Source organism: Calypte anna, chromosome 18 (assembly GCF_003957555.1).
Source record: "Calypte anna isolate BGI_N300 chromosome 18, bCalAnn1_v1.p, whole genome shotgun sequence".
Taxonomy (NCBI): domain Eukaryota; kingdom Metazoa; phylum Chordata; class Aves; order Apodiformes; family Trochilidae; genus Calypte; species Calypte anna.
In genome coordinates this window covers 10,082,688-10,095,079 of record NC_044263.1, presented here as the reverse complement: position 1 = coordinate 10,095,079, position 12,392 = coordinate 10,082,688, and the positions used below count along the sequence as shown (strand labels likewise).

The window sequence follows — 12,392 nt, the reverse complement described above, 5'->3', positions numbered from 1 at the left end:
CTCTCAGCTGGCTCTGGATGAACCATCTCTGGCCTCCCAGTTCCTCCACCTGAGCTGCAGTTTGCAGCCAGGAATGGTCTGAAGCCCATCAGCTCCTCTCTGCTGACACAGCTGGAAGCAGCTCCTGGGGGCTGGCAGGCTCCTGGGGACTTTGCTTTGCCCAGCCTGTGACATTGGGTTGCTCAGGGAGCTGGGACCTGACTTGATTGGGCTCAGCTGCAAAATCCTACTCTCTTTTTGTCTGGTTTGTTGTTTTTTGGTTGGTTTTTTTGTTTGTTTGTTTGTTTTGGGTTTGTTTTTTTTTCTGGGATTACTTGGATGAAAAACAAAGTCCATTTTCACACCAGAGCCCAGTACAATGTGTTTGCTCCATAGGGAAGAGATTTCACTGAGATGAAATCCTCTAGGAGAGTATAAGAACATTTTTTGTCTGTGCCTAACCAAGAGGGATGGGGAGAGGAGAGGAGAGATGAAGAAGAAAAAGAGAGGAGAGAAAAGAGAAGAGAAGAAGAAAGAGAAGAGAGAAGAGAAGAGAAGAGAAGAGAAGAGAAGAGAAGAGAAGAGAAGAGAAGAGAAGAGAAAAGAGAAAAGAGAAGAGAAGAGAAGAGAAGAGAAGAGAAGAGAAGAGAAGAAGAGAAGAGAAGAGAAGAGAAAAGAGAAAAGAGAAAAGAGAAGAGAAAAGAGAAGAGAAGAGAAGAGAAGAGAAGAGAAGAGAAGAGAAGAGAAAAGAGAAAAGAGAAGAGAAGAGAAGAGAAGAGAAGAGAAGAGAAGAGAAGAGAAAAGAGAAAAGAGAAAGAGAAGAGAAGAGAAGAGAAGAGAAGAGAAGAGAAGAGAAGAGAAGAGAAGAGAAGAGAAGAGAAGAGAAGAGAAGAGAAGAGAAGAGAAGAGAAGAGAAGAGAAGAAGAGAAGGAGCCTTCCTGGGGAGGCCCTGGGCTGCCCTCAGCGGTTAAAGAAGAAGGACTTGAGGCTCTGCAGGAACTGTGACTTCTGTCTCTGCTTCTGCTTTTTTCGGATGATGGGGACCCAGACAAGGCCACAAACGAGGAGCATCAGCCCCATGGAGAGGAAAGCTGGGCCACACATTTTGTAAACGTATTTGTTCTTTTCTATGAAGCAAGACAGACTGGTGATGACCGTCCCAAAGACAAAGACAGCTGCTCCCACAGACATGACAATGACAGGCTTGTGGTAGATGTCCCACTTGCTCCTGGATGTGCTGGTCCAGACGGATTCACTCCGGGAGCTGATGCAGGGGGTGCTGGCTGTGTTACTGCTCAGCAGCTCCTTGGACTGAGGAGATTTCTCACTCCCATCAGGGCTCTTGGGAGGAATTTCCATGGTGATGGGATGTCAGGAGGAGACCTAAGATGGGCAAAAGAGAAAGAGCAGAGCGGGGAGAGTGAGGGAAGATGGATTTGGCCCTAAATCAGTGCCATGTCAAATGAAGGTGGAAAAGGCTTTGTGTGTCACTAGAGGGAGAGAAGAGCATCACAGCTGTGTGAGCAATGAAATGGAGGAATAGGCCCAGGGTCCTGCACGTAGACTGGGGCTGAGGATGCCTGCAGAGTCCCACTGCCCACCCAGTGGGACTGCTACAACCCCAGTTCCTCTCCTGAGACCTTCCAGCTCACCAGCTCCTACAGGGATTCAGTGGGGGGATGACTAGATGCCCACCAGGACCCCCTGTCTTGTCCCAAGGCTCTTGGCAGTTTTCAGGGAAGCTTTAGAGTGCTTCAAGCAAGGCTGGTGATGCTGCCCATGGGAAAGGGCTCTGTAACCCCCAAACCTGCTTTCCCTCCCAGATCCCACCTTCTGTCAGGATCAGGTCTCCTTCTTGCAGGTAGGGAAACTGAGGCACGGGCCTCAGCCTGCTCAGGAGCTCTCAGCAGGAGAGCAGAAAGCTCCCATGGGCTGGGTGTTTCCTTCTGCCCCTGGGGCTGGATGTTCCTGCTCCTCTCCCATCCAGCACAGGCAGCTCAGCCTGGGAGCAGCCACAGCCCAGGGGCTTCCCATCTCCTGCCCAAATGCACAGAGAGAGGGGAGACAGGGAAATGCTCCTCAGACAGGGGTGTTCAGCCTGGAGAAGAGAAGGCTGCAATGGGGAGACCTTAGAGCACCTTCCAGTGCCTGAAGGGGCTCCAGGAAAGCTGGGGAGGGACTGGGGACAAGGGCCTGGAGGGATGGGATGAGGGGGAATGGCTTTAAACTAGAAAAGGGGAGATTGAGATGGGATTTTAGGAAGAAACTCTGCACTGTGAGGGTGCTGAGCCCCTGGCTGCCCAGAGAAGCTGTGGCTGCCCCATCCCTGGGAGTGTCCCAGCCCAGGTTGGATGGGGCTTGGAGCACCCTGGGCTGTGGGAGGTGTCCCTGACCATGGCAGGGGTGGCACTGGAGGAGCTTTAAGGTCCCTTCCAACCCAAACCAGTCTCAGATTCTGTGATTCATTTCTCCATTCATTTCTCTTCATTTCTTCAGGCTGCAGGATGCCTCCTGTTCTGGGGAGCAGGAGCACTCCAAAAGGCTCTGCCTTGGATGGCTGGGTCAGCACTGGGGCTTTTTGAGGCATTATTTTTTTCAGCAACTCGAGGAGGAAATAGAGTTTCCCAGAAACCAAGTGCCTTTAGATCAGAGAAAACACTACAGCAAATGGGAAGGGCTGAGCATTATGTTGACCACTATTTCCTCAGGGCTCTGCTGAGGGGAGAAGGGCAGGAGGCTGGCTCAGCCTGGAGGATGCTCTGCCCTGCTGCTGCAGAGCCTGGCAGAGATGGAACCATGGGGGGCCTGGGGGTAAGGATGGTGGGAGAGGCCACGGCCAGGGGTGCTCTGCCCCCAGGAATTGGATCTTTGTCACAAAGTGAACGCCTTCCTGTGCTACCAGGTTTCCCCAGGGCTCTCTTCCACACAGGGCACTGGGACTGTCCCCCCCCCCTTGGGGCAAGGGGATGCTCTGCAGAACCCTGTGGTGTGACAGCACCACAACCCTCTGGGCTGCCCTAAGGGACAAGCTGTCCCTTAGCTTTGCAGAGCTATGAACTGCCATGAGGTGACATTTGGATGGCTACAGCCACGTTTGGCAGCCAAGGGATTGGGTACAAGAAGCAGGGTACAACTCCTGCTGGCAGCTCACCTCATCACTCCTCTAAGTCCTGGCTCCAGCCACGGGCTCCTACGACACCAACCAAACACTGACAATAATGGTTGGTGCTCTAGGGGGATGCTGAGGCAGAACCTTTGTTCTGCTCCCACCTAGAAGACATGACCAGGAGTCAGCCCAGTCCCCCCCTCCCCAAACAAAAACAAAAACAAAAAAACCCCAAAACAAAACAAACAAAAAACCCCAAACAAACAAAACCAAACCAAACCAAAACCAAAACCAAACCAAACCAAACCAAAAAAATAAACCCCCCAAAAACCCAAATAAAAAAACCAACCAAACCCCCCCACCCAAAAAAAGAAACCCACAAACAAACAAAACCCCAAACCCCAAACCCCAACACCAGCTGCAGTTCATAGAATGATTCATGTTGGACCTTTCAGATCCAAGGCCACCACTAACCCATGTCCCTCTGCATCACATCTCCGTGGCTTTGAAATAATTCCTGGGGTGTTTTCCTGGTCCTGCTCTGCTGGGGTGTGCGGGGTGTCCACCCTGCTGGGCTGTGATGCCCTCCTGCCTTCTTCTACCTCAGATCTTTTGCCTCTACCTCTTCAGATCTCTTCCTGAAATTTCCCCCTGGGCAGTTGTGGCCCTTCTTGTCTCTCTCCTTGTAGCATCCATCGTGGAGAGGTTTTATGAGCAAACCGCCCTCTAATTTTAATTTCTCTTTGTGGCTGGAAATTTTCTCTCTCCTCTGGAACAAAGCCCAGCTCGCAGAGCTCAGCAGCCTAATGCAGTTTTGCTTTGCCCCATTTGTCAGCCACCCCACTCTGCTTTTCCCCTTGTGCTGCCTCCACATCCAGGGTTACTCTGAGCTCTGCAAACCATCTCCCTCCTCATTCTGCAGAGCATTCACAGCTCCTGCAGAAACCACCATTTTCCTTTCACGTTTGCTTTTATGCTAAAGTAGATTTATTTTCTGCCAGAAGCATCCCCTCTCACCACACTTCCCAAGCACTGATAATTTGATGGCTTTTCCTTGGCCAAGCATCCTTTTTTTTGGTCACACTTTCCCCCCCCCCCCCCCCTTTCAACCCTTTTCCTCTATTTCATGAGCTCTGTCTTTCTGCCTGGGTTTTGGTTTTGCAGGAGGCTCCTGATATCCTCCCTGCTGTTAGGGAGGGAAATATTTCACTCCCTGCAAGTGGCCAGGAGGTTGTTTGTGAGCACTGCATGAATCTGCAGCCCTTGGGAGAGCTGATGTGATTTCAGCTCCTACTCTGCCCAGGCTCCATCCCTAACTCAGCACGGATGCGCTCGGATTTTGGGGACACAGGGGTTGTTCTGAGCAGTCTGCTGGGATAATGCTCTCAGGTTTCTCCTAGGTTGGTTTTTGGGGGTTTTTTTTTGGTTGTTTTGGGGGGGGTCTTTGGGGGTTGGTTTTGTTTGGGTGTTTTTTTGTGTGTGTGTGTTTTTTGTTTGGGTTTTTTTGTTTTTGTTTTTTGGTTTGGTTTGGTTTGGTTTTTTGCCTGTTTGGGTTTTTTGGTTTTTTTTCTAATCATTAGTGCTGCAATGAGGGTTTGCTGGCTTGAAAATGCCTCCAGAGCACATCTAGGAGTTCCCAGCTGCTGGGATGGGCTGCTGCCTCTGAAGCCTCAGACTGAAGCTGTTGATGGGAGAGCTAAAGCTGAGCTCTTTCTACCCCCTCCTCACTAAGGAAGAACCTCAGGTGATGCTGTTTCTCTTCCCTTTGCTCTCCCATGTGGTGATGCTCAGTTTCAGAGGTGGGAGATCCACTGGGACCCACCTGTTGGAGACCCCAGTGCCAAAGTGGCCCAGACACCTGGGTACCTCCTGGACCTTTGGGACTGGTACCACCAACCCTGTTCAGGTGAGTGGCAGTGCCAGTGCCTGGGTGGTTCACCTGGACATGGGGGTGCAGAGGTTTCCCCCAGCCCCCCCTGACCTGGCCATCTGCCATCCAGATGCTGCCCCAGGCTACCCCACAGACAGGGACCCCCAGACTTTCCCCACTGCTTCCTGGCTCCCTGGGGTTTCCAGAGGACTACAGAGGGTTTAGGATGGTCCCTGGCAAATGAAAACATCAGATGCTTTGCAAGGTCCTGTGGTCAGACTCAAAGGTCTTCAGCCAGAGGATGCATCCTGCCTGCCCCCCAGGCCTCACTGGGGTGTCCCAGCTAGGAGGAAAGGACAATGGTGGGGAATGCTGGGGTTTTTTTTTTGGGAGGGGGCATGGGGAAAAACAAGTCTGACTCGTTCAACAGTTCTGCTCTTCAACCTCAGTGGAGGAACCCCCAGAGGACAGCCATGGGTCCTTGCTTGCCAGGAGCTGGGGTTACCTGCTCTGGAGGAGTGGGGTAAGAGGCTGAGAGACACGGGCAGGGATGCACTTGGCAGAAACATTTTTGTTAGACACTTAGTGCTGGCCAAATGTAATGAAGAGTGGCTGTCCACCAGGCTTGAAGTGACCAGGAGTGACAGCAAGTGAGCCAGAGTGCCCAAGGTCCCCAGAGAAAGCAAGTAAGGTAGGGTCTGGGATGCTGCTTCCCAGTGGTGGTGCTGGGACCTGCATGCAGGGACAGAGCTGTCCCCTGGGAGGGGACCAGGACCCCACTCACCATGCCACGCAGGCATTGTCCCATCTGTCACTGGTGGGGAGGGGACACAGCTGGGTGCTCTAAACATCCCTGGAATGTGGCAGGGAGGAACCCAGCCACCATCTCCTGCAGGCACTGGAGGAGCTGCTGGCAGTGTCCAGCTTTCTGTCCCTGTGTGCCAGCCTCAGGGGGGCTGGATCTGGAGGGGCTGGGGGGGAACTGTTGGGGGAGAAGACAAGGGAGGGCTAAAAGCCCATCCTGGCTTCCCCATCCCCACAGCCCTGCTCTCCTTGGAGCCAGCAGTGAGCTCGAGGTGGCCCTGGGGGCTGCTGAGCTCTGCCCCAAGAGCAGTGCTGGAGACACAAGAGAACATGGCAGGAAACTTCACATCACCCACAAGCCCAGCTGGATCGGGGATGTTCATGGAGATGGAGCCAGTGTCCATTTTGCTGGTTTAGTGGAGCCCAGCCTCCTGCATCCCCATCTTCCCAGCATCACCCAGAGTTTCAACAGTCCCAGAAAGGTGCTCAGGGTCCTGCTGAGCAAGGAGCATCCCCAAGCCCCTTTTTGGGGCTACGCATGCTGCATCCCCACTCTCTCATTCCACCTCCCCCAAGAACCAAACCCATGGCAATCCATCCTACTCACGTGGCAAGGGGACAGCTGGACACCCCACCAGTGGTGGGATGGGCTCCAGCAGCTCCTCTTCTCCTAAGCCAGGCTCATCCCCATCTCCGCATCCCTCTGGATGTTGCCTACTGGGCTCTGTTAAGAGTCTAATAAACAATAGAAGGTCTCCCAGCTCTGATGAGCTCACCAGCCTCTCCGTGTTTCATTTAACTCTTTGTGTCCCGGCCTCAGCCCCGGCGAGGCTGGGTTGCAGGCAGCATCCCTGGGAGGGTTTTATAGGCTGCCAGATTTTGGGAGGGAGGCCAAGAAGGGCGGGTCTGTGCTTGGAGCTGAGATCCAGGACCGGGGGACAAGTGCTGATCCAGGCTTGGATCATCAACAAGTTCCTGAAACATCTCTAGGCTGCAATTTCTGCACTATCAAAGAGAGGAGGGGATCGCAGCCAGTGCCTGAAAAGCACTTTGAGGGTCCTTCTTGAGACATCAGAGAAATGCAATTAGCTATTAATTAACATCCAGAGTCCATTACCAGGAGGGGGATGGAAGAGGGAGGTGCTTCTGGCACACTGCCCCCTTTCAAACCCACAACCAGCCTTTCAAACCCTCTTACCTCCTGTGTGAATCCAGTAGCTGCAGAGAGGGGATCCAGCCAGACAGGGACATTCCTGGCAGCCAGGACCAGGTTCCAGCAGTGGGGGGGCTGTCACTGTCCCTGAGGGATCTTTGCTGCTTCAGTGCAGAGTAAAGGTGCCTGAAGTGCCCCACAGACCTGGCCAGGCAGCTGGGATGGGCAGAAAGTTGTGAGGTCCCTGTGGGGATGGAAATGCCCCACAAGGACAGTGGGGTGGGCACAGAACATGGGGCTGGAAGGGGAGGAGAAGGGTCCAGAGGGACCCTGGGTCAGGGTGGGGGGAAAACCACCAGTTCATCCAGGTATGGGGAGCTCAGCTGGGAGGATCAGTTGTTGTTTGGCAACATGAGGTCCTTCAATTTGGCTCTGGCTGGGGGTAGGTGGGTTATGGATGTCTGCAGTAAGGAGAAGCTGAGCAGACAGACTGGGGCAGGGGTAGAGAGGGGAAGTGTTTGAGTGCCCTGTCTGCCCCCAGCTCTTGGTGGGAGATGAGCACAGTGGCCGAGTGTGAGGATCTGGGGTGGAGCCCACTGGGCACCAGCAGGCAGAGGTGCCAGGTGTTCTGGGATGTTCAGGGAGTACTTCTGTGAATGGACAGAACTGTGAGAGTTGAGTGGGTTTGGGTTCCCTAGCTGAAGTTCAAATTATTGGACCCAAAGGAGCAGTCTGGGGGGGAAATAACAGTACAGGTGGGAAGGCTTCGTTTCAGCACCTGCAGCAGGATGCATTTCACACCCTGGTTCTGCACCATCCCCAGAAGAACTGAGTTCTTCTGCCCTTCCAGGGAGCATCCAGCCCTGTGTTTCAGGCAGCTGTCCCCTCACATAGCCCTATTAATTTCAAGTGCCCCAAGCTTGCCCTGTACTCCTTGCAGGTAGGGAAACTGAGGCACGGGCCTCAGCCTGCTCAGGAGCTCTCAGCAGGAGAGCAGAAAGCTCCCATGGGCTGGGTGTTTCCTTCTGCCCCTGGGGCTGGATGTTCCTGCTCCTCTCCCATCCAGCACAGGCAGCTCAGCCTGGGAGCAGCCACAGCCCAGGGGCTTCCCATCTCCTGCCCAAATGCACAGAGAGAGGGGAGACAGGGAAATGCTCCTCAGACAGGGGTGTTCAGCCTGGAGAAGAGAAGGCTGCAATGGGGAGACCTTAGAGCACCTTCCAGTGCCTGAAGGGGCTCCAGGAAAGCTGGGGAGGGACTTGGGACAAGGGCCTGGAGGGATGGGATGAGGGGGAATGGCTTTAAACTACAAAAGTGGAGATTGAGATGGGATTTTAGGAAGAAATTCTGCACTGTGAGGGTGCTGAGCCCCTGGCTGCCCAGAGAAGCTGTGGCTGCCCCATCCCTGGCAGTGTCCCAGCCCAGGTTGGATGGGGCTTGGAGCACCCTGGGCTGTGGGAGGTGTCCCTGCCCATGGCAGGGGTGGCACTGGAGGAGCTTTAAGGTCCCTCCCATCTCAAACCAACTCTGGGATTCTGTGACAACCCCTCCCATCCTGTCCTTCAGGGACATGCTGTGGGTTCAGTCCCCATCCCAGCCGGGTCCCAGCCCACTCTGACCCCCCCGGCACCTCCGCAGCCTCCAGCCCTCTCCGCTTCCTCCGTGGCCATTTGCTGCCACCTCGTGGGTCCATGAGGTGGGGACAGCGCTGGAATCTGCCTGGGGACACTGTCCAAGCAGGGACAGGCTGTCCCTGAGCCCATCAGGGGCAGAGCAGACCCCAGCAGAGCTGTGTCCCCACGGCTCCCTCTGCCAAAAGAGCTCCAGACACGGGAAGTGGGAACCCCACGGGGTTTTGGCTTGCAGAGCTGTCCTGGGACACCAGTGGGTGATGTGGCTGGCAGGGTACACCCCTGGGGCACAGCCCTCCCTGGGGAACCTGTGCCCTGTGATGCTCATCACAGCCTGCTCACCGTGACACAGGAGGTGAATAAGGATTTCCTGCCACCCCCAAACCCTGTGGACAGTGGGATGTGGTCACCACCCTACACGGTGACAGCAGAGGAAAGCAGGGGTCCTGCCTTGGTCCCTTTCCTTCTGACTTTCCTCCAAACTTGTTTCCTAGGGCAGGTGCTCTGGTGAAGGGATAACCAGATAACCTCAGCCCATTAACCTTTTCATTGCCTGGCTGGAGGGACCACAACCCCCTCTGGTCATCAGGGCCATGGCCAGGGAGCCATCAGGAGCCCAGGTGATTTTGGTTTGGGTTTTGTTTTTTTTTTTTTAGAGGTATTTCTGGGCACCTGCACTGCTCTGGGCTGGCTGGCTCAGAAGCACAGGGATGTAACGTGGGATGGGATGGGATGGGATGGGATGGGATGGGATGGGATGGGATGGGATGGGATGGGATGGGATGGGATGGGATGGGATGGGGTGGGATGGGGTGGGATGGGGTGGGATGGGGTGGGATGGGATGTAAAGCAGGGTAGGCAGAAGGTGTCCTGGAAAGGGACTGGGATAGCTGGGGTGTCCCAGAGCAGCATAACAAGAGGACCAGAGAGGCAGCAAAGCCTCCAAGGCCATGGAGGTGACCAGAAGCATCCCAGAAGCTCCTGACATAACCTGACCAGACAGCTCAGCTTTGTTGGGTGGGGAAGATGATCCAGACCTTTTCACCTCATGGTTTGAATTTTATCTATTTTATCTTCTTGCTGGTGGCCAGTTCATCCCCCTTGCTCAGCACCATTCCTGTGTTTCCCTTCCCCCCCATCACTTTTCCTTCCCATGTTGTTCTGGTCTCTCTCAAAGGTGGATGGGATGGGTGCTGGGCTCCTGTGGCCTCTGTGCCAGTAATTGTCTAAAAAGTGGGACAGCTTCCTTCATTCAAACAGTGAACAAGATGAGTTCCAGTTCTGCTCCTTGGGGTGCTCCTCTCCCTTCAGACAGGTCCCTCCTGGGTGGTCTCTGCCTTTCTCATCTCTCCTCAAGTTTTTTCCATGCTGGTCTCTGGCAAAAGCACAGCCCCAGGACCAGGAGCTGCATAGGTATGATGAGCCTCTTCCCACCTCCACAGGGATCAATCCAGCTCCTGGAATCACTGAGCTGGAGCTAATGAGGTTTTAATAGCCACAAGAAGAGCTCTCTATTCAGGCAAAGAGCTTGGGAAGTGTGATCTGGCCCCATTGACCCCCAAGCCTTGCCAGCAGGCATCCAGGGATGTGTTTGTGCTGGCATCTGGCAGCTGGGATCCACGGTGCTGAGTGCACAGAAATCAGATGGCTTGAAAAGTGGGAGGACCTTCCTTGTTGTTAGTTTTGTTATTGTTTTCTAGCTGAAGTTTAGCAAAATGAGAAGAATTTCTGGTCTACACATTAGGTGTGTAAGGGGCTGCTGTGTCCACAGGCAGGTCCATGAAATTCTCCATGTAAATTGCTGGATTCTTGGAGAAAGAGATCAGGACACCAAGGCAGTGCAGGTGCAGCAAGGAAACTGCAGAAAACCAGAGGGTTTTGAGGCTCGTGGTCCAAGATCCATCACCATGTGACTGCTGCTGGAAACTCCTGTTTGATGAGCAGCAGGAGCTGCAGAAGTGACACTGAGCCCCCCAGTGCAGAATGCAGAGATGAGATGGGAGGCAGCACCAGACTGCAGACCCCACACACATTCTCCACTTGAATGCTGGGTAACCCTGGCTGAAGAAGACCCCAACTACAATAACCTAACCACCCACTTGACCTTGCTTCTGGTCACAAACCTCGTCCTGCATCTGGGTTAAGGAGCACACTCACAACTCCTGTTGGGGAGCGGGTGGACTGGATGAGGTGGACTCTCCTTCTGATGCCCAAGCAGGTGAAACCCACCCAGGAGATGGAAGCAAGGCCTTTCCAAGCAGCACCAGCAAGGTTTGAAGCCCACATCACCTGCAGGGCTCTGAGGTTTGCCCCGTGGCTGCAGCAGGAGGAAGCAGGGGCTTGGGGCACTTACAGTCACTGTGAGGCTTCCCCAGGCGATGCCAGACGCGTTGATGTTGTTGCTCTCCCAGAACTGCAGGGTCTCATTGCTGGGTTGGGTCGGGGCCTCACACTTATAGCTGGGAGGAGAGAAGCCAAGACAGGGGTAAGGGAAAGGAGCTGGAAGTGCAGCCCTGGTTTAGGAGGGAAAAAAACCCACTAGCAGTTGGTGAGGAAGTCAAGCTTGCTGAGCATGTGCACAGGGTAGGGCTCTCACAGCTCTGCACCCATCAAAGGCCACCTGGCCACACAGCACAAACATTCTCTGTTCAAAATAACCCCCCTGCCAGCTCCCCCCAGGTCCCACTGTCAAATACAGGCACAGCATCACTTGCTGGATGGAAAATGTCACTGTCCCTGCCTCGCCCTCTCAGTCCTGGTGTTGGCAGCCTGCTGAATCAGGTGGAGATCTCACGGGAGGAAAGTTGAGAGGTATCAGAGCGAAACACCAGTGCTCCCATTTCCCAAGGATGGGCTGAGCCCAGCTCAGGAGCAGCTCAGGCTGACACTGGAGGCTGCAGCACATCGTGGGATGGGTCTGATCCCAAAGGAGGACAGGCAGCTCTCTCTTCCCCAGCCTGTTCTGGTGTTGGATGAAGCTCTGGCCCGAGGTGAAAAAGGTTCTTCTATGGCAGTGCTCCACTGAAAGTGGCAATGGGTAAGCACAGGAGAGAATGAAAGTCAGAAGGGTCCTGGGGAGGCAAAGAGAAGCCTCTCAGTGCAAAGACGTCTCTGTCCCTGGGTTTGTAGCACACTGAGATCTCACATCTGCAGGGGAACAAAAGAGAAACCGAGGCAGAAGTCAGGTGTGTGGCTGAGAATCAGTGCAGCAGAAATACCTGCAGACAAACAGGAATCATTGTGGTCTTTAATGGGACTGGGGGCTTTAATGGTGGTCTTTAATGCCCTGGGGACAAAACTGATTGATGAACTGTCACAGGAACAATCCCTGCTCTACCCCAGTCTCTCCCATGAAGACCAAGGGTTCTTTCTGCAATGGTGATGTCAAAGGCAGTGAACCCAAATGAGGTTTAGAAGTTGAAACCTCTGTTTGTATCCCCAGTGCTCTTCAAGCACCTCCTTTATATTGCATACCCCCCCTCTGGTCTTCCTGAGAGAGCTGCTGGGGAGCCGTGGCACTCATGGAGCTAAACTACTGCTGGGATCTGAGCAGGACCATCCATCCCATGGGAGCTCAGCTGCACTACAGAGCTGGGACCTAGATCATAGAATCATAGAATACTTTGGGTTGGAAGGGACCTCTCCAGGTCACCCAGTCCAAGCCCTGCAGTCTCAGGGACACCCTCACCCAGATCAGGGTGCTCAGAGCATCCTCAAGCCTCACCTTGAACATCACCAGGGATGAGACATCAACCCCCTCCCTGGGCACCCTGTGCCATTGTTCCACTACACCAGTTTGGGTTTCTGCTATAAACCCCCTGTGGTGCTCAGGACCCTTTTTCTAACCCC

General features: G+C 54.1%; 2 protein-coding genes across 5 annotated transcripts in view; both read right to left on the bottom strand.

The window, feature by feature from the left end:
* Positions 1-841: 841 nt before the first annotated feature.
* On the bottom strand, positions 842-6,592 carry PIRT (phosphoinositide interacting regulator of transient receptor potential channels). 2 transcript variants are annotated; one of them, XM_030462055.1, is made up of 3 exons: positions 6,367-6,592; positions 3,131-3,249; positions 842-1,362 (listed from the first exon to the last, which is right to left on the bottom strand). In XM_030462055.1, exon 3 carries the CDS (start codon positions 1,336-1,338, stop codon positions 940-942), a length of 399 nt encoding a protein of 132 aa, XP_030317915.1. In that variant the 5' UTR covers positions 1,339-1,362; positions 3,131-3,249; positions 6,367-6,592; the 3' UTR covers positions 842-939. The 2 variants fall into 2 exon arrangements, with proteins under 2 accessions (XP_030317915.1, XP_008497992.1); XM_008499770.2 differs by lacking the exon at positions 3,131-3,249.
* A 3,051-nt stretch (positions 6,593-9,643) lies between these two features.
* PIK3R5 (phosphoinositide-3-kinase regulatory subunit 5) overlaps positions 9,644-12,392 on the bottom strand; it is a 48,770-nt gene continuing 46,021 nt past the window's right edge. For 2 of the 3 annotated variants that reach the window (XM_030462077.1, XM_030462078.1), the window contains exon 19: positions 9,644-11,690. In XM_030462077.1, the coding sequence (XP_030317937.1) occupies positions 11,549-11,690 (142 nt within the window). In that variant the 3' untranslated portion in view covers positions 9,644-11,548. The remainder of the gene's footprint in view (positions 11,691-12,392) is intronic. The other variant, XR_003988323.1, reaches the window with a different exon arrangement.

Bases quoted from the DNA above. Each gene is read 5' to 3' on its own strand.
- PIRT (XM_030462055.1), bottom strand. From the start codon at position 1,338: ATGGAAATTCCTCCCAAGAGCCCTGATGGGAGTGAGAAATCTCCTCAG.